The 19,653-nt window shown below is 38.3% G+C and overlaps 1 protein-coding gene across 8 annotated transcripts in view; it reads right to left on the reverse strand.

Moving 5' to 3' along the window:
- The window catches only part of btg3 (B-cell translocation gene 3), a 44,026-nt gene that overhangs the window by 14,358 nt on the left and 10,015 nt on the right, over nt 1–19,653 (reverse strand). For all 8 annotated transcript variants that reach the window (XM_039744567.1, XM_039744564.1, XM_039744565.1 and 5 more), the window contains 2 exons: nt 14,852–14,989; nt 13,031–13,241 (listed from right to left, as the gene is read on the reverse strand). In XM_039744567.1, coding sequence (XP_039600501.1) covers nt 13,031–13,241; nt 14,852–14,989 — 349 coding nt within the window. The remainder of the gene's footprint in view (nt 1–13,030; nt 13,242–14,851; nt 14,990–19,653) is intronic.

Below are 19,653 nucleotides of genomic sequence, written 5' to 3' on the forward strand. Positions count from 1 at the left end.
ATGTCCCAGAGGTGTTCTATTGGATTTAGGTCAGGAAAGTGTGGTGGCCAGTCAATGGTATCAATTCCTTCATCCTCCAGGAACTGCCTGCATACTCTCACCACATGAGGCCAGGAATTGTCGTGCACCAGGAGCCACTGTACCAGCATAGGGTCTGACAATGGGTCCAAGGATTTCATCCTGATACCTAATGGCAGCCAAGGTGCCTTTGTCAAGCCTGTAGCGGTCTGTGTGACCCTCCATGGATATGCCTCCCCAGACAATCATTAACCCACCACCAAACTGCTCATGCTGAATGATGTTACAGGCAGCATAATGTTCTCCATGGCTTCTCCAGACCCTTTCACTTCTGTCACGTGCTCAGGGTGAACCTGCTCTCATCTGTAAAAAGCACAGGGCACCAGTGGTGCATCTGCCAATTCTGGTATTCTATGGCGAATGCCAATCGAGCTGCATGCTGCTGGGCAGTGAGCTCAGGGCCCATTAGAGGACATGGGGCCCTTGGGTCACCCTCATGAAGTCTTTCTGGTTGTTTGGTCAGAGACATTCACACCAGTGGCCTGCTGGAGGTCATTTTGTAGGGCTCTGGCAGTGCTCATCCTGTTCCTCCTTGCCCAAAGGAGCAGATACTGGTCCTGCTGATGGGTTATGGACCTTCTATGGCCCTCTCCAGCTCTCCTAGAGTAACTGCTTGTCTCCTAGAATCTCCTCCATGCCCTTGAGACTGTGCAGGGAGACACAGCAAACCTTCTGGCAATGACACATATTGATGTGCCATCCTGGAGAAGTTGGACTACCTGTGCAACCTCTGTAGGGTCCAGGTATCGCCTCATGCTACCAGTAGTGACACTGACTGTAGCCAAATGCAAAACTAGTGAAGAAACAGTCAGAAAAGATGAGGAGGGAAAATGTCAGTGGCCTCCACCTGTTAAACCATTCCTGTTTTGGGGGTCATCTCATTGTTGCCCCTCTAGTGCATCTGTTGTTAATTTCATTAACACCACAGCAGCTGAAACTGATTAACAACCCCTCTGCTACTTAACTGACCAGATTAATATCCCATAAGTTTCATTGACTTTATGCTATACTCCGATTAAAAAGTGTTCCTTTAATTCTTTTGAGCAGTATATATACATACATTATATATATATACACACACACACACACACACACACATACTGTATATGCATATACTAATAAAAGGCAAAGCCCTCACTGACTGACTGACTCATCACTAATTCTCCAACTTCCCGTGTAGGTAGAAGGCGGAAATTTGGCAGGCTCATTCCTTACAGCTTACTTACAAAAGTTGGGCAGGTTTCATTTCGAAATTCTAGGCATAATGGTCATAACTGGAAGGTATTTTTCTCCATTTACTGTAATGGAGTTGAGCTTGAAAGCTGTGGGGGGCGGAGTTTCGTGGGACATCATCACGCCTCCCACGTAATCACGTGAACTGACTGTCAACGCAGTGCATAGAAAACCAGGAAGACCTTGAAAAAGCGCTGAAGAAAACATGCATTATATAATTGAGAAGGCAGCGAAACAATAAGAAGCGAGCGAGTGACATATACTACCATATTCATGAGTGCTGCTACTTCGGAAAGAAAGCAAGGTTTAAACCTAAACTTTAAATTAAGTTCATAGACAGGCTGCCGCTGGCGTTTCTATGCCCACGGGTAATGCGGGATACAAGTTTAATGAGAGGACGCAGGATATAAAAGGAGAGTTTTGATCACTTTGTAACTAAGTTAAAATTGCAGGTGAAGGGGTGTGCTTATTCAAATTCCGAGAGACTGTGTTTGTGGGGGATTGACAGTTAAGGCGGTGGGGGAGTCACGTCAATCATCTCCCCTCCCATTTACCTCATTTCGCTCTGAGCTGAGCTCATAACGCCGCCTTCCAAGCAACTTCACACTGCCACCAAATACTCACAGAAAAATCCACAAGTTAATACACACGCCGTCTCTAGAGTTTCTCCACACTGAATCCTTTTGTAAGTAGTGCCTGGAGGTTACATTAACAATCGTGTTACGTTATTTTTAAAATCTTTCCTTTTCTTAGCACAAGCACAGTGGAGAAGCTTGATGCATGTGCTCCATAACGCTAAAAAATAATGCATTTAAATCACACTTTGCATTACAAGCAAAGGGGAACTTTTGTCAATGCATGACTTCCTGGTACACCGATTACATTGATCAGCGCATTTTACCCTCGCACCCCCTTGGTTAGAGAAGAAGTATGAAAAAATATGAGGTTAAACACAGAAAAACAGATCACCAATTCAAGCTTTATGAATAATCGATTCGCCATCAATAATTGTTTTGGTAAAGCCATACTCAGTGTAATCCTCCTTCCATTTTATCATTTTTCCGCCACTAGCCATGATTAAATGAATGGTAAAAAAGTAAGAGCGAAGCGAGGGTGACTTACTCAGGCAGGCATATATATGACAGCAACACTCATGACAATGTCAATCATGTTATATTTTTAAAATGTTTCCTTTTCTTTTCATAACTTCTTTAACACACTACTATATCTTATCTTCAAAGGAGCGCCATCATAAAGGAGCGCCAGGAGCAGAGAATGTCAGAGAGAGCGCCGCAAAGAAAAGCAAACAATCAAAAATCAATACATGCTTTTAAGTATACAGAAGCACCGCGATAAAGCGGCATTTTGTAGAGGAGCGTCCGTGTCCTCTGTGCAAACAGCCCTCTGCTCACACCCTCCGTCAGGCAGAGAGAGCGAGAAAGATAGAGAGAAGCAAACAAGCACAGCGCGGGAAGCATATCTTATAGCATTGAGGAGTTTTAGTTAATATGCAATACATGCTCTGATTGGGTAGCTTCTAAGCCATCCGCCAATAGCGTCCCTTGTATGAAATCAACTGGGCATTCAAACTGAGGAAGCATGTAACCTAAATTAAAAGACCCATTGTCCGCAGAAAGCGAACCAGTGAAAAATCTGTGATATATGTTTAGATGTGCTTACATTTAAAATCCATGATAGAGTGAAACCGCGAAAGTCAAAGCGATATAGCGAGGGATTACTGTATATATGTATATAATATATATATATATATATACACACATATATATACATATACACACACACACACACACACACACACACATATATACATACACACACATATATACTCTCACAAAAGTGAGTACACCCCTCACATTTTTTTAAATATCTATCTATATATATATAATTCACTAATGCAAGATACCCATGGAAAGCACGCCGGAAGGGGCGTGGATTCACTAAGACACCGACAAGTAAGACACCTATGGCACACACAGGGAGGAGCCACGCCCACCAACTCCAAGACCATTGGATATGTTAACTCGCAGAGCCACACCCACCAACTCGGATGCGATGACACAGAAAGAACGGCGTCATTTATATTCATCTGTTGTAGAGGCCTCATGTACATCCGAGCCACCTTGACGGTTCATACAGGCATGTTTCTCGCAGAGGTGAGTCGCCATATGCAGCGTGTAAAACTGTTTGCAAGGGGTATCCCATGGGATCCTTAAAACAATCCTTTACAACTGAGGTTAAAACACAATGAAGTAAGCAGTCTTTAAAAACTGAGTTTTCGGTTACAACGCACGACCGCGTGCACCATAGCAAACTGTTTTACACGCTACATACAGCAATTCGCATCCGTGACAAACGTGTCTTCTTCACGCACGAACAATTATATGTTGCTCTCTCCAGAGTTCCATCTTTTCATTCACTTTCTGTCGTATTCTCACACCAACCCGTTTTAGACAACCGTGTCTTTCCAGAAGTGTTTAGCGTTCAATAAGTAATTATGCATGAGATTGAGCGTGTGTCTACCCGGCGTAGAGAGGTGTGGGTAAACCGTTGAACCCCATTTGGGTTGCAAACCGTGGAATTCCCACTAAGTACGACTCATACGCTCCCACTGGTTGCGTCCCTTCCCTTTGTGCACATCCCCCTCCCACCTCGCCAGTTTTCAGTCACGGAGGATTGTGTGTTGGTTCGTTCCGTGCATTGTAACAATGTTGCTTTTCTTGCTGATTTATTACATTACCGATTTTTCAAATGTTACTTTTCACCCTGTGCTTAAAAATCATTAAAAAAACCGGCCTGATTATGCGCCGTATGGTACGCCGCATTTTGGCTAGTTTTATTATATCTTTTCATGGGACAACACTGAAGATATGACACTTTGATACAATGTAAAGTAATCAGTGTACAGCTTGTATAACAGTGTAAATTTGCTGTCCCCTCAAAATAACTCCGCCCACAGCCATTAATGTCTAAACCGCTGGGAATAAAATTGAGTACACTCCTAAGTAAAAAATGTCCAAATTGTGCCCAAAGTGTCAATATTTTGTGTGGCCACCATTATTTTCTAGCACTGCCTTAACTCTCTTCGGCATGGAGTTCACTAGAGATTCACAGGTTGCCACTGGAATCCTCTTCCATTCCTCCATGACGACATCACGGAACTGGTGGATGTTAGACACCGTGCGCTCCTCCACCTTCCGTTTCAGGATGCCCCACAGATGCTCAATAGGGTTTAGGTCTGGAGACATGCTTGTAAGAAACCACCAAATATCAGATTGTGATCAGACCTATTCATGTAATACTCCGATCTACACCCGGTCATGTAAGTAAACCAGCTGCTGTGGTGTGAAATCTTAGGCTGAACCTAAATATTACATTGATATAAAGTATTTAGACCTTCTGCTCTGACATGAATGTGCTGGAGCCAGATTTTACAATTCCATTGATTATTGTTGAGATGCGTGGTCATATTATTTGGAATCCACCTATGGTCAAGTCAACTGAATAGACTGGATTAGGAAAGGCACAATTTGTCCATACGGCTGAGTGCCAAAGGAAAACAATAGGGTAATGATGTTCCAAAAATTTACAAAACCAGTCATAGTGAAAAAAATCTTTCATTATGATTAATATTTCACAGGTTTTCTGAAATTCAGAGGTCCATTTAAGGTTGGTTTTCATATCACTCAACACTGCTAGTCGCATAGGTGACCACTCGTTCATCAACAATAGCAACCCGCAACTCATTCAGAAACCAATGATAGCAACCTGCGGTAAACTGTTAATGCAACCCAGCTGTTGAAACACTACTTTATACAGACCTGGGGCCTCATGTATAAATGGTGCGTACGCACAGAAATGTTGCGTAAGAACTTTTCCACGTTCAAATCGCGATGTATAAAACCTACACTTGGCGTAAAGCCACGCACTTTTCCACGGTACCTCATTCCTTGTTTTACGCAAGTTCTCCGCTCGGTTTTCCAGACTGGCGGCACCCAGCATCAAAGCAGTGCTACTGTTCCTGTGTGGTTACTCTTATTCCCCGACACGGCTTTATTGTTTATTAGTGTACTGCATCTGATTGCAATTAACTTGTAACAATACAGTAATCCCTCGCTATATCGCGCTTTGACTTTCACGGATTCACTCGATTTTAAATGTAAGCATATCTAAATATATAATCACGGATTTTTCGCTGTTTTGCGGATTTCTGCGGACAATGTGTCTTTTAATTTATGGACATGCTTCCTCAGCTTGTTTGCCCAGTTGATTTCATACAAGGGACGCTATTGGCGCATGGCTTAGAAGCTACCCAATCAGAGCATATTACATATTAACTAAAACTCCTCAATGATGTACGATATGCTTCCCGCGCGGTGCTTGATTGTTTGCTTTTCTCCATCTCTCACTCTCTCTGCCTGACGGAGGGGGTGTGAGCAGAGGGGCTGTTTGCCTAGAGGATACGGACACTCCTCTAAAAAATGGCGCTTTATCGCGGTGCTTCGGCATACTTAAAAGCACGTATTGTTTTTTTGATTGTTTGCTTTTCTTAGCAAGCGCGCTCTCTCTCTCTCTGAAATTCTCTGCTCCTGATGCGCGCACTCCTTTGAAGAGAAGATATATTTGCATTCTTTTAATTGTGAGAAAGAACTGTCATCTTTGTCTTGTCATGGAGCACAGTTTAAACTTTTGACTAAAGGGTGTTATTTCATGTCTAGAGGGCTCTAATAATGTTAACAGTGTGGGAGAGTTTAGAAGGGCTTAAAATATATAAAAATAACCATACAAACATATGGTTTCTACTTCACGGATTTTCATCTATCGCGGGTGGTTCTGGAATGCAACCCCCGCGATCGAGGAGGGATTACTTTATAATGGTCCAGGGAATAGCCATAGTATTCGAAATACCATAACTGCTTTAGCATTGTTACTCTCACTGCACCGTCTTTCAGCTGCTCCCGTTAGGAGTTGCCATAGCAGATCATCTTTTTTCCATATTACTCTCACTGCACCACTCGGAGTATTTATATCACTGTATCTGAGTGGGGAATCACAGCAGCAGCTGATCAGAAAGAAAATTATCGGTATACAGTATCAAGCACATACTGTCTCAGCCACGGGAAAATGTTTCAAAGCCTTTCCTATACAGACATCGTGGTTCAGAAACAATTTCATCCCAAGAACTTTAAACGCACTTAATCAATTGCTCCTTGTAGAACTGTTTGTACTTATAAGTACAATCACCCCACTGTAAACTTGCATCACAGTTATATTATCACACAACCTGAGCCACTTTATAAAGCGCGTATTTACATATGATGAAGATATCATTTTTAAGATGAAATGCAGCAAAATAGGATTATATTATACAGATAAAACTTTAACTTCATTTAAATAATCTATATTCTTCACTGGGACTGGCGCGAAGAATAGAATAATTGAACACAATCGCTCAAAATCATTGCACCGTGAAACCCATGTTTAATAATGTGCTTTAACTCCTATCATCATGAAAATGAGATCACGTATACATCTCAGTATTTTAGTTATTCAGGGAGCTGTAATATCACGAATGTAATGGATTCTGTGTCCAGTCGGAGGAAGAGAACCGGTTTAAGAAGCAAGTAGTGATTCACACACACAGAGCACATAGAAGATCACATACAAAACAAAGCATTTAACGTGCTACTTTAATTACGATGCGATTTAAGAAACTGGTTAATTAAACGATTTTAAGATGAAGTTTATGATGTTCTACTTTAATGACAAAATAAGCTACATGATTAAAGTGGAAATTGAGATTAAAGTTGTCATTTCGAGCTTTTTTCCCCCCCACTGTGTGCCTTTTTTTTTTTTTCTGTACCCTAATAAGCTTTCATAAGACACTCAGACAGTGGGCTACGACTTGCCTTTTCACGGCGACTTTGATAACTGACAACTTTTTTTTATTTCTGGCACTGTGAGACTTTTCTCCAACACACTATGTCACTCGATCAACTTCCTTTTGTTGATTATACCACGGTTTAAATAAACTAATAGTATGGTTTTTCCTTTGCCTCCACTTGGTATTTGCTGAAATTCTTATATTCTCCCCCATGGTTTTCCCATTGTCTTTTCACAGAAGGCTGAGCTTAAGGGCAATTTATATTGATTTGCATATTCAAAGATGCATAATTCTGGGAGGAGTTGGGGCGGGACAGAAGATGCGCACACGAGCGTTACTTTTCACGCTGACCGGGATTTATGTAGCGGAAGAACGCAGAAGTTCCCTACTCAAGCCACTGAATGGGGAGGCGGCCCCTTTTATAAATCATCCGGATGTGCTCCAGGTGCCTCACGATAATCTTCTGCCAGCACTCCCCAGTGTGGCGGAAGTACCAGCTGCACACCCAGAAGCACTCCAGGTATCCCTGGTCTTCGTAAGTGTGGAGGGTCAGGGCTCCTCAGGCATTGAGGCGCTACTCTGGCGGGGATCATGGGCCCCTATAGTGTTGAGCTTCCAAGCTCCGTTCCCGTGGTCCCCAAAGCCACCAGGGCAGTAACCCCCTCATGGGCTGGAGGAGGCGCAAGCCCTCCTCTCGTCCTCTTGGGCGTCGTCCCAGCTGGGTACCACACCCAGCCACAAAAGTTTATATCTCTCGATTATAAAATTAAATCCTGGAAAGCAAAACCAAGGCGACGATACATCATCTTCTGGGAAGTTCTCGAAAGACATTTAAAAGACCTGCGAGACAAAAGACTTGCCATGGAGGGTCTTGCGGGGACCATAAACATGAGACTTGGTGCCAAGAGACTGTCCCAGGAGCATCTCGCGGGGACGTGGAACATGAGATTCTTGCAAGACACGCCCTACTTACAACAGATATAAGAGCACATCCATCAAAAAACAGTCAGTCATGTAAAAGCATGTAGTTCACACAGATCACGTGCTCTCAACACATATAAAGCGTAGAAGGACAATACAGAGAATAGACACCCAAAGGCGTTTAAGAGAAAAAAAGGCAGATAAGAGATTAAGAAACCAGTAAAAAATCAAAAGTATTGCAGCGCCTCAGCCAGGCTGCGGCCTTTTTGGTTTTAAGTGACTATTCGGTCCGATTGAGGGTGGGCAGAGTACAGCATGCAAAACTGATAGCAGGGTACTGATAGATGCGGGAAAGGGGCGAGACGTGGGGGATGAGGGATTGGAGAGGGTGCTAGAAAGTTGTGTTTGGGATTACGAAGTCCGCGATCGTTCAAGTAAAACTTTTGTGACACTTTATCATGTCAGTCGCTACAGTATCAAAGAAAAGATAGAAAAGATTGCATTACCGCAAAACAAAAAGGTGATTAATCATCAGAACCAAGTGTAATTGGAAAAGGAGCAAGACAAATCGAGGTCAGAAATAAGACAAAGAGTAGACAACAAAGTCTTTTCGCATTCGCATCATTCTTATGCACAAAACGTGGATTTACACAATAATAGACCATACGCTAGGAGAATCTGAGGTCCAGTTAAAGCAACGACAAGTTGAATTTCAAAGAATACACAATTCGGTCAGGTGTATATTTATGATCATGGAGAAGCGATGCAAATTTTAACAGGCAAAAAGAAAGGTAATGTATATACTCCGCGAATAACTTTACACACCAAAGGAGATGATATGCCATTCGTATTAAAATGTTTAGAGTTTACTGTGAGCACAGCTTTTGCTATGACAATCAAATCACAGGGACAAACATTAGACAAAGTCGGATTATTTTATTAAAGAAACAGAAACAATATTCACTCATGGGCAATTATACGTTGCATTATCACAATGTGTCTCCAAAAAATATTGTTTTTAATGAAGCTTTAAAGTAAAAGTGCAAATAATGAAATTGAAACACTTTCAATGGAAAAAAAAAAATTAAAATTGTATATCCGATTAACCAAAACACAGGGGTTGGCAAGTGAAGCGAAGTGAAGTGTGGTTAATTTTTAGGACGAAGTTAAAAACACAGCCATTATACCCTTTACTATCTGATTTTATGGCTCACACAGTATAATGGAAGCCTTCCAGTTATGTACATTAAAGTTTTTTCATTAATATCCACACTGCCTTCTTACACACATTGTAAGAATGTTAAAGGCGGCTCACAGTCCCCATCTACTGGCAAAATGATGTTCTGCAAGGAGTAGTTTAGGACACCTTCTGCTGCTTCAGAATTAGCCACAGTGCAGTAACATTTTTACAGAAGCTTTTCCTTCTTGTCAAACACACAGTACCTAACCTTTCCTCATCTGAAATTCTAATTTAAAGATCTTTCCAAATACAGAAATATTTAAATACTGTCCAGAGTCCATTTTTCTTGCCACCTGTTAATACCAGAAACACAGACACCTACAAATTCGCTCTAGTAATAGACTGGTCCTTCCCATATTCATTCATTGTATCCAAAGTGGTGTCACATGTATAGCTAAAAATATTCAAATTAAGTAGCCAGGTACTTATTTATAGCCTATGTCCACTACCTGCTAATTTTCAATAAACATAAGAAAAACTGGAATCAACAGGGGGAAAAAAAAAGCATTTCTGGTATCTCAAGCTGTTGGCATTTTTCCAAGAGTAACTCAAGTTGTTCTACTGGCAAATGTACAAATTACAATGTAGTCAATAACTAAACCAGACTGTTAATTGTCTGCTAGTTAACAAACATGTTAGGTACTGTACTTCAGGCACAGCTGTACTTTTTTGTTAGCAAAAACCACAACCAGTATTCAAGACCAAGATTAACTACAGCTTTTCATAAAAGCAGGGTTCATTAAAACATCTGGTATACCTGGGTCAGTCAAGCCAGCATGACCAGCATGGTGGCTCTTATAGCATTTTATTGAATTTATTAAAAGTAAATAACATTCCATACAAGCAAGTCAAATTTTACAGAACAAAGTTCAAGTCAAATCAACCCCCACCCATGAGAAAGAGCTAGGACAATAGATAGATAGAAAATGGAAGAGAATCTGCTTTCTCAATTTAAATGCTTATTCTAAAATGTTGTTAATTAGATCCTGCCAGGTTTTAAAAAAGGTTTTGCATAGATCCTCTAAGTGAGAATTATTTTTTCCGATTTCAAATAATGTATACCATCAGTTACCCATTGACGTAAAAGAGGCAAGTTAGGATTCTTCAAATTGAGCTAGAGTAGTCCATTTGCCAATAGTGAAGTAAAGGCAATTACACTTTGTCCTCCTCCACTTTAAGCCCATCTGGAAGTACACGAAACACAGCTGTTGATGGATTAGGAGGGATCTTGATACTGAGGCTGTATGTGGTAGACATTTAGAGATTTTGGTCCAAAATTAATTTGGTGCAGGCCCAAAACATATGGTCCAATGAGGCTGGAACTTGATTGCAACATTCACAGATTTCTCCGAGTCCAACCTGACCACATCAGTTACCAAGCAATAAGGAACTCACTAGGCACCATTCAAGGCCTATAAATAAGAGCGAGTTCTATTCTGGGCAAGGTCCCAATTAGAGATGACACAAGAATCAATATTACTTCACTACCAAGTCCGTACCAAAATATTGAAAACAGAGGCACTAGCCTTTTCACAGTATCAGTAGTAGGGAGTAAAAGGTGGTACTGTACACAAGAATGAATGCCAAGTACAAAAATGACTTATGAAAAAGGATCTCTGTGGTGATGACAGTACATTATCAACACACAAAGGAAAACAGCAGAAGTCATGTCTGGAAATGCTTTGGTTTCAAGGAAGGATCATTTCAGTGGGCAATTACAAGAATTGTACTATTATTTAAAAAAAAAAAAAAAAAAAAACAAAACCTTTATCCCATTATGGAGTTGGTTCAGAAACGGATTTGTGTATGATTTGAAAGCACACTGATGAGATTGATCAGACAAGTTATAAAACTAACTTGTAGTGTGATACACTTCTAAGAGGAGATGAAATGATAATCACTTAACTAGTCTTCTACACATTCCCTAAAAAGACAGACAGGTATCACATTCATTCTCCGATTGCATCTTTTCAGTTCAGGATGTAAGGGGAAAACCTTGTATGCATCCACTGTTATTCATAGGACTATGGGGAGTGGGAGGAAACTGCATCCTGGCATACTAACAGCTGTAGCAAGTAAAAATCAAGGCAAATATTCAGACTTTGTGGCTATTTGTCAACAATGGCAATAAAATCAGCTTCTCCATTTGTTAATACCAAAATAAAAGTTACAAGGCACGGAGATAATGTCAGCTACCAAGACAGGCAAAACAGCATAGGCCATTGCTAAATACAAATATGCAAAAGCTAAATTTGTGCCATGTTTCATTTTTGAAGGCAAACTAATGAGCATACTAATGTGTTGAACACAGTCAAACAACAGATAACTTGCTTGAAAGGTGTGTTTATCACTTACACTCTGGGTATGTCAGCATAGTCAATATTCTAATTCTGAATTCCAATTCTGGCTAAGCAACAGCAAAGTCTAATCAGTAATATAAGATACTTTGAAAATGAACAACAAAGGGTGTTTTTCAAGAGTTCTAAAACAAGTTTTTACAAATGTTTTCATAAAAAAAAAAGACAGATTTGGAAAATTAAAACACACCAGGATTTTGTGATATTTGGAAACAATCAATTGACTCATTCACTAATTACTCTTCAGTAAGTTTTCTAACCAGCTAATGATACAAAATTTTATTCATACAGCAGCATCATTTACTATTCTAGCATACTTAAAATAAAAAAATTAAAAAAAAAAACAAGATTTAAAAAAAAAATTACAAAAATGGCTTTCAAGATTTAGTTTCAATCAAACTAGCCTGAATTATCTTGGAATTCAATTCAACAGTACATATATAATAATAAATTGAATCGTTATTTCTGTAATTACTTACTAGTATTTTTCAGTTAACAGAGAAAATGTCAGAAATAATTTGAAATGTACAAATGGTAAGATAAATCAGGTAGTCCATGATGATAAAATCATTTAAACCCATATGTTGAAATTCCAAGAAAAAAATGTGGAGAATTTTATAAACTGGGGGAATCATCCCCATCACACATTAAAGTTCAAGCCCTATACTCTATTTTGATATTTATGAATCCCAATACTAGTTTACACTTGATGGATATACTGCTATATGAAAGCTGCTGTTACTGTTAGTATATACTGTACATTTTATTTTGCAGAAAAAGGCGCAACTTTATTCACTTGAATAATGGAGGTACTGTACATTTAATAAAATGCTGTTGAAAAGGATTAGTTTTTGCTGTATCATGGTTTAAATATTGTGAAAGTTTACTGGTTTTGGTGTCAAATACAACAATTCTGGTATTGTGACATTCCAGATTTGTTTAGGACCCGTCTATAGAAGTCCCATTTTTATGTATGTCATTGTGTGGACCTGCCAAAAGAGCTCTCAGGATTACTAAGGCACACAAGGCCTGTTAAATGATTGAGAAGTCCAGGGAAGGAACCGAAGATAGGGATAGTATAGCTAGTCGGTCCATTTTGGCATCAGCATGCTATTACCAGGAAAACTGGAGTGAAAAGCAAGATGAATAAATAAAACATTCTACCATACACTATGCATCTGTTCATTCATTAATCTTTTCCCTAAGCACAGAGTTAGATTTTTACATAACCGAATACTGAAATACATGATTCAGATACATTTAACCTCCATCGTTATGGAGAAGGTGTAAAAAAAATACCTGGTAATACTGAGGACTGACATAGGTGCATTGAGACAGGAGCCTGGAGTCATTATTAGAGTTCTCTTCATCAGATGAAGAACATGAATGGTAATCAGATGTAATTTTATTTACACTTGAAGCACTCTTTGGGCTATTCACTTGGCTGTCTTCACGGTCATCAACATTTGAGAAAGTCGCAAGAGTAAATGCATGGTTCTTTTCTCCATACCTACAAAAAGAAAATTAATACTCATATACAGGCATATAACTGTTCATTATCACGATGGACTAAAGAGCAAGATGGTGACATATTTACAGACTCATTAATTGCACAGTAATGACAGCAATGGAAAATGAAAAAATGGTTGCAGCCAGCCTCAAGTCTGTTCTTATCTTTATTATTTGATACCAGCAGCACAGGTGACAAGCCTAGTTTCCCCCTCATATATGTCACAGGAAGGGGAAAAAAAAAAAAGTTATCGAATGTTTTGAAATTGTTTGTTTTGTCAGCTTAAGGTCAGTATATTTATGCTGATTAATTTGTGAATACAGATAGGGGTGGCTCCTTTGTTTGTAACCAAGTGCCTGATAAACCACAGGCCTTTTTCTCTTGCCCATTTGCATTAGTGTGAGACACAAAAATTGCAGATTGTCTAATCATTTTTCAATCCAAAGCATGCTAGAATTAGTAAAAAACAGCAAGAGTACACTGAATTGTTCCTCACACTGCTGTGGTTAAAAGGGAATGAGAGTACTGCGACTGACACAAGCAGACTGTAGGAGGCACCTCTTGAACACTTTAATAAGAGGGGAAAAAAAACACATCATACTGCTCCTTGCCAATTTAAATTTTTGCTTTTATATTTTATGATACATTACCAGTTAACATACAGTTGAATTAGAGAATTTATAATCTGTCTATTGTGCTCTGTAACCTCTTGAAAGTCTTTCTAGACAGTCAAATTATGATTTTTTTCCCAGCAATTTTCTGTCAGAGACTTAATTTACAAAATCTTAGCAAGTTCAGGGCAACAGCGGTGTGCTCCTATGACCTCCAGTCATTTGGTCTGACACCCCCATTGAAAAGCATTCGTACAACGCTAGCTCTTTCCAGCAGCATGTTATTGACGGTCAGAAAAATGGGGCAAGCTTGTGATATTTTACAACTATAACACTGGGTTGAACGGCTGCCACGAGTCACCTAATTAGTCATACCCTGCAATTTCTAGTCGTGTAACCTGACTTTCCCAGGAGGGGACATCAACTGAAGTCCTCCAGATTGACACCCAATCTGACTAGAAACCAACGTGATGATGGCTTTAGTTAAGTGTCTGTAAAAGCAGATTTCCACAAATGAAGACAACTGAATACACCTTCCTCTAGAATTTCACATGGGCAATAGATATTCTTGATTACTGATCAATAGACACAAAACAAACAGCATAAATTGAGAATAGTAAAGGATGTCTACCTTGAAAACATTTGCCTAAACCACCTTACTTTAATTTCATAATATTTCACCTGTAAGGCACAAAATTTAAATCATTTATTGAACTTTGAAGCAAACAATACAGCATTAACTTTATGCATTTTCCAAACAAACTAGATTGAAAAGTACAACCATAAAAATAAAAGTCAACACAGGAAACACGGAGTTTGTTTACCAAAATGACAAGAAAAATTGCAACTGACCCTGCAACTTGCATTCTACAAGAACCATACAAAGATTTGGGCTCTTTACTTACTGGAATAAAAGAGAATAATATTTCCAATAATTTCATTTTCTCATTTTGATAAAATATTCCACATTTTTAAAACAAGTTTAAAAACAAAACCTACCTACAACACACTTCACATGGATCAATCCATAAAGTCAGCTCCTTTGGCAATCCAAGATCACTGTATAAAATCTTACTGTCCTCACATGCCCTCTGTAGCACTGGGTCGACTCCCTGAGTCTTGTTCACTCTGATGCACCTGTATGAGAAAAAGAAACCAGATGGTATTTTTATTGTTTCTAAAAAGAATACTTACATAAAAAAAGCACAGATTCAACATTCACTTCAAGATAATAAAAATATTAATTTCAAAATTAAAAAAACAGAATAATATACAGTCATGACTGATACTGTCTGAATCCATGCAAGCACAAAACTAATTTTATATGAGCAAGTTTTAGGTATGTACATTTTTAAGATGGGTGCCTACAGGCATGGGCTTGATGACCGATATCTGCCGTATTAGCAGGAAGTGAAAATTAAGGATGACTGTTGGAAATACATTAGTATTCATAATTCTAATGTACTGTAAATCATTTGTTCATAAATCTTAACTATTTTAAAAGAGAGAAGGAAAACTAAATAGATGGCGGATATGACTACCATTCTCATGCTTACAAGTGCCCGGAGACCATTTCTACATAGAAAGCATTTAACCAAAGTAATGAAATAAGGACTCGTATGCAATTTAACTTATACAGACATTATTCAATTGCCTAGCCAGTACTGATTCAGTGCATCACACACATAAGCTAGTAGAGAATGCTACAATCACATTTTTTTAAGCCTGATACTAGTCACCAATTTCATGTTATCAGAATTTTCCAATTCAAATTTTTCTTCTTCTTTATCAATTTTCACTTACTTTGATTTGGCTGATGCTTTTTGCAAAGCAACTTACAATATCTAAAAGGTATAATTTGTTATATTTTGTTTTTCCAATTGGAGCACAGGTAGATGAAGTGACTTTCTCATGGTCACAAAGTGACAGTAGCGGGACTTGAACCCACAAGCTCAGGGTTTGAAGACAAAAGCCTTAACCTATGTGTCACACTAACTGACTGTCAGACACCATCCCTTTAAATAAAATTTGTTTTGCACTAAGCTCCTGTATAACCTGTATATTAAAGTATTAGTGTGATTTTAAATATTGGCCTTTATATTAAAGAAAGTGGAATATTGAAGTGAGAAAAGAAAATCTGAGGAGTTGTCCTGTGCATGGAGAGGAACAAGAGACATTTTCATTTTATCCTTTAATTAAAAACAGATACTCATTTTCTAAGTGTAGAGTGAGTGAACCTGTGCTTAGTACAGAAGCTCATATTTTTAATTTGAAAAAGAAAAAGAAGAATTTGCCCTCACTGCTTAACAGGCTCGTTAGCTTAAAAGCCAAATTTGTGCATTTTACACGTAAACTTAAGCTTTGTATCCTCTTGATAAATGTCTTTTGTATTATTTTATTAGAATTGTGGCTTGTAACTAAGACAATAAATTGTATTTCCTTTTATGCCATATGTATTAAATCAATAATACTTTTGTGTGCATGTTTGACATGTACAATATACTTCAATGGTTTGATTTATTTTAGTATTTGTTTATGGACACTAAACAATAGGTATCCATCCATCCATCCAACCCGCTATATCCTAACTACAGTGTCACAGGGGTCTGCTGGAGCCAATCCCAGCCAACACCGGGCACAAGGCAGGAAACAAACCTCGGGCATGCAGAATTTTATTTTATTAATTAAAAAAATAAAATAAATCAGGCAACACTTGTGATCTGCAGCAAAAATACCATTTTAGTTTAAAACATAAGGCTTCTATATGGCTGGTTATAAAGGAACTTAGAGCAAAAGTAAAAAAAAAAAAAGAAATATATAGAATAAGCAGTTTTTGATTGATTTTAATTAGAAACAGATAAACATTCTATACAGTCACATCAAATTTAACAAATAAAATTTGACCCCCACCCAAGAGAAAGAGGAGCCAGCAACCAAAGCTACTCTATAAAAGGAGAGAAAAAAAAAAGAAGGGTATCCTTTTCCCTGAAATTGAAGCTTACTCTAAAATGTTATTGATTAGATCCTGCCATATTTTTAAAAAGTTTAATAGATCCTCTAAGTGAGAATTTCATTTTTTCCTCATTTCAAGTAGTATAAATCATCAGTTGCCCACTAACTTAAGAGTGGTGGAGTGGGATTCTTCCAGTTGAGCGAGACAAGTCTATGTGCTAGTAGTGCAGTAAAGAAAATTAATTTTTTTGTCCTCCAAGACCTGGGAGTATACCAAACACAGCTGTTAATGGGTTAGGAGTGGTTGTGACACCAAGGATGTCTGATAGGCATGCAAAGATTTTGGTCCAGAATTATGTTCATTTAGTACACACCCAAAACATGTGGCCCAGTGAGGCTGGATCTCTATTACAACATTCATAGGTTGCATCTTGCCCTGGAAACGTTTTGGACAATTTTAAATGAGGTAAGTGCTCTCAATAAAAGATTTTAAGAAGAATGACTGGATGCTTTCCACATATGGAGCCTGAGTGTATTCTGTGCATGGATGCCTTCCACTCCTTTTCTGAAATGCTGAGTGACAGATGAAACTGGTGATTATTGGCACAAAAAAAAAAAAAAAAAAGAAAAAAATTAAAATCTGCCCTAGTTACATTATACTGTAAAAGTCTTTTTGTCTTGAACATAAAAAGGAATTTTTAAAGTTTTAATACCTTAAACCAGGGGTGCCCAACTCCAGTCCTGGTGGGCCGCAGTGGCTGCAGGTTTTCATTCTAGCCCTTTTCTTAATTAGTGCTGCTAATAAACTTCTTTTAACTTACTTGTTTAAGATTTATTTCCCTGAATTTCTTCATGATTCCTCTAAATTGCTTCATTTCTTTCCTTAAATGGCACCAAAACAGAAGTGAAATGTAAAGTGAGGGAGCCAACAGAAGACCAAGTAAGTCAGGGCCTCAAACTCCAACCAGGTGATTAATTAGGCGCAGTGTCCTGTCGTTAATTAAAGCCGCTCTTTAATTCCATGGCTTGTTGCTGCTCTCATTGTGCAATAGCAATCATTTCTGAAATTTTGGATTTTCTCTTTTCTAAGAGCAGATCAGCATTCCTGAGACCTTCATCTTTGTTTATTTTCAGATATTATATGAAGGACACCAGTTGTTTAGGCTCATTTTGGATCTCATTATTGTTTGGCTGCTAATTAAGGAAAAAGAAACAATTGAGAGGTCTGAGTCTCCAAGAGTAAGTCAAATAAAATGAATTCAAAAGAAGTTAATTAGCAGCAAAAACAGGTCACGGATTAAGAAAAGGGTTAGAATGAAAACTTACAGCCACTGCGGCCCTCCAGGACTGGAGTTGGGCACCCCTGCCTTAAACAATGCAGGACACTAAACAGAGGGAATACCGTCACCAAAATTCAAGTTTTGCACCAATGTTTATATAAGCCTTACTTTTATTAAAGCACCACTAATCTAATCTTTCTTGTGATTAACAGCTTGTTCTTCCATTTTATACAAAAAACACTCAACCAACCATTAACTTCAAATTTAAAACCCAAAATAATTTTTAAGACTTAAATTAGCGATACCTATGTCTTCTATTGCTTTTTGTGATGCAGCTAGGTTTAGTGGTACTGCAGGCCCATTTTTCCATCTTATAAGGAAAGTATTTACTATGATTTGTAGAAAGAAATATTGCTTTTTTTCTAGTCTATTTGCCATACCACTTTACATTGATTGTGTGCCCTTGTTTTGAAAACATTGAACTTTCATATTTATCCAGGCACCTATTGTGAAATACATGGTTCCATCCCTCTGTTGTACATGTTAATGTGAATTTTGCATCCAGTACAGGCAGGTGTAGTTATACATACATAATCATTGCACTTCCCCAAGAAACACCGATAAGGCATATGTTACCTGGTAAGAACTGAACTTTACTTTCTTGTAATATTACTTTATACCAGAGTTAACATTTGGGCCCCATGAAAGGTTATTTTATATACAGTATATACTTACTAGGACTGTCAAACTGTGCAAAAAAATAGATTTGAATATTCAAATGAATATTCAAATATACTCAAACCTATGTTAACAATACTAGATGATACATGTTTGTACATGCTTACTTTATATATTATGATGGTAACAGCAGCAACATCAAGATCAAAAGTTACCAGGAAAATGACAGCAATATTTAAGCAATTGTTACTTAAATGCAACAGCCTTCAAAATACTGCTCAGGTGTGCTCTATAAACAACAATCATCTGCAACAGCCACCTTGTCTTCAGTCTACAGTAGAACTGACGGCTGAATGAGCATTAACAACTTGTTAGGACAGTAACCCATAAAATCAGCCATGAAAAGGAGCTTAGATCCTTACGAGCCATGCAAACTAAAATTACTAATTTATATTTTTCCTTTTTTTAAAATGGCAGTACATCTGCAAAGCATGATGCACCTATGATAAAGTTGCATCCTTCAAACGTAAGGGGTGTCTGAAAACACTTTTTGCAGTAATAACTAAGTGACATGGTCACAAAGAAATATGTGCATTACTGCCTAGAATATTTCACCCCCCCCCCCGTTACAGTTCTTTCACAAAAGTACCTGAATATGATATTTAAATGTATAGTTCTCAAATATATTTAGCAGATATTAAAAAAAAAAAAAAACACTTAAATTCTGTACAACCAAAGACACTATAAATTAAAAACTATACAGAGAAAGCAGTGTAGGATGTGGTTAGCTTTTAAAAAAAAAAAAAAAAAATCCAGCTAGCACAATGTAGACAGATTATGCTATTCTACGCAGGCGGAGTACTGCAAATGGAGCCACCAGTCAATGAAGAA

Source organism: Polypterus senegalus, chromosome 2 (genome assembly GCF_016835505.1).
Source record: "Polypterus senegalus isolate Bchr_013 chromosome 2, ASM1683550v1, whole genome shotgun sequence".
Lineage (NCBI taxonomy): Eukaryota > Metazoa > Chordata > Cladistia > Polypteriformes > Polypteridae > Polypterus > Polypterus senegalus.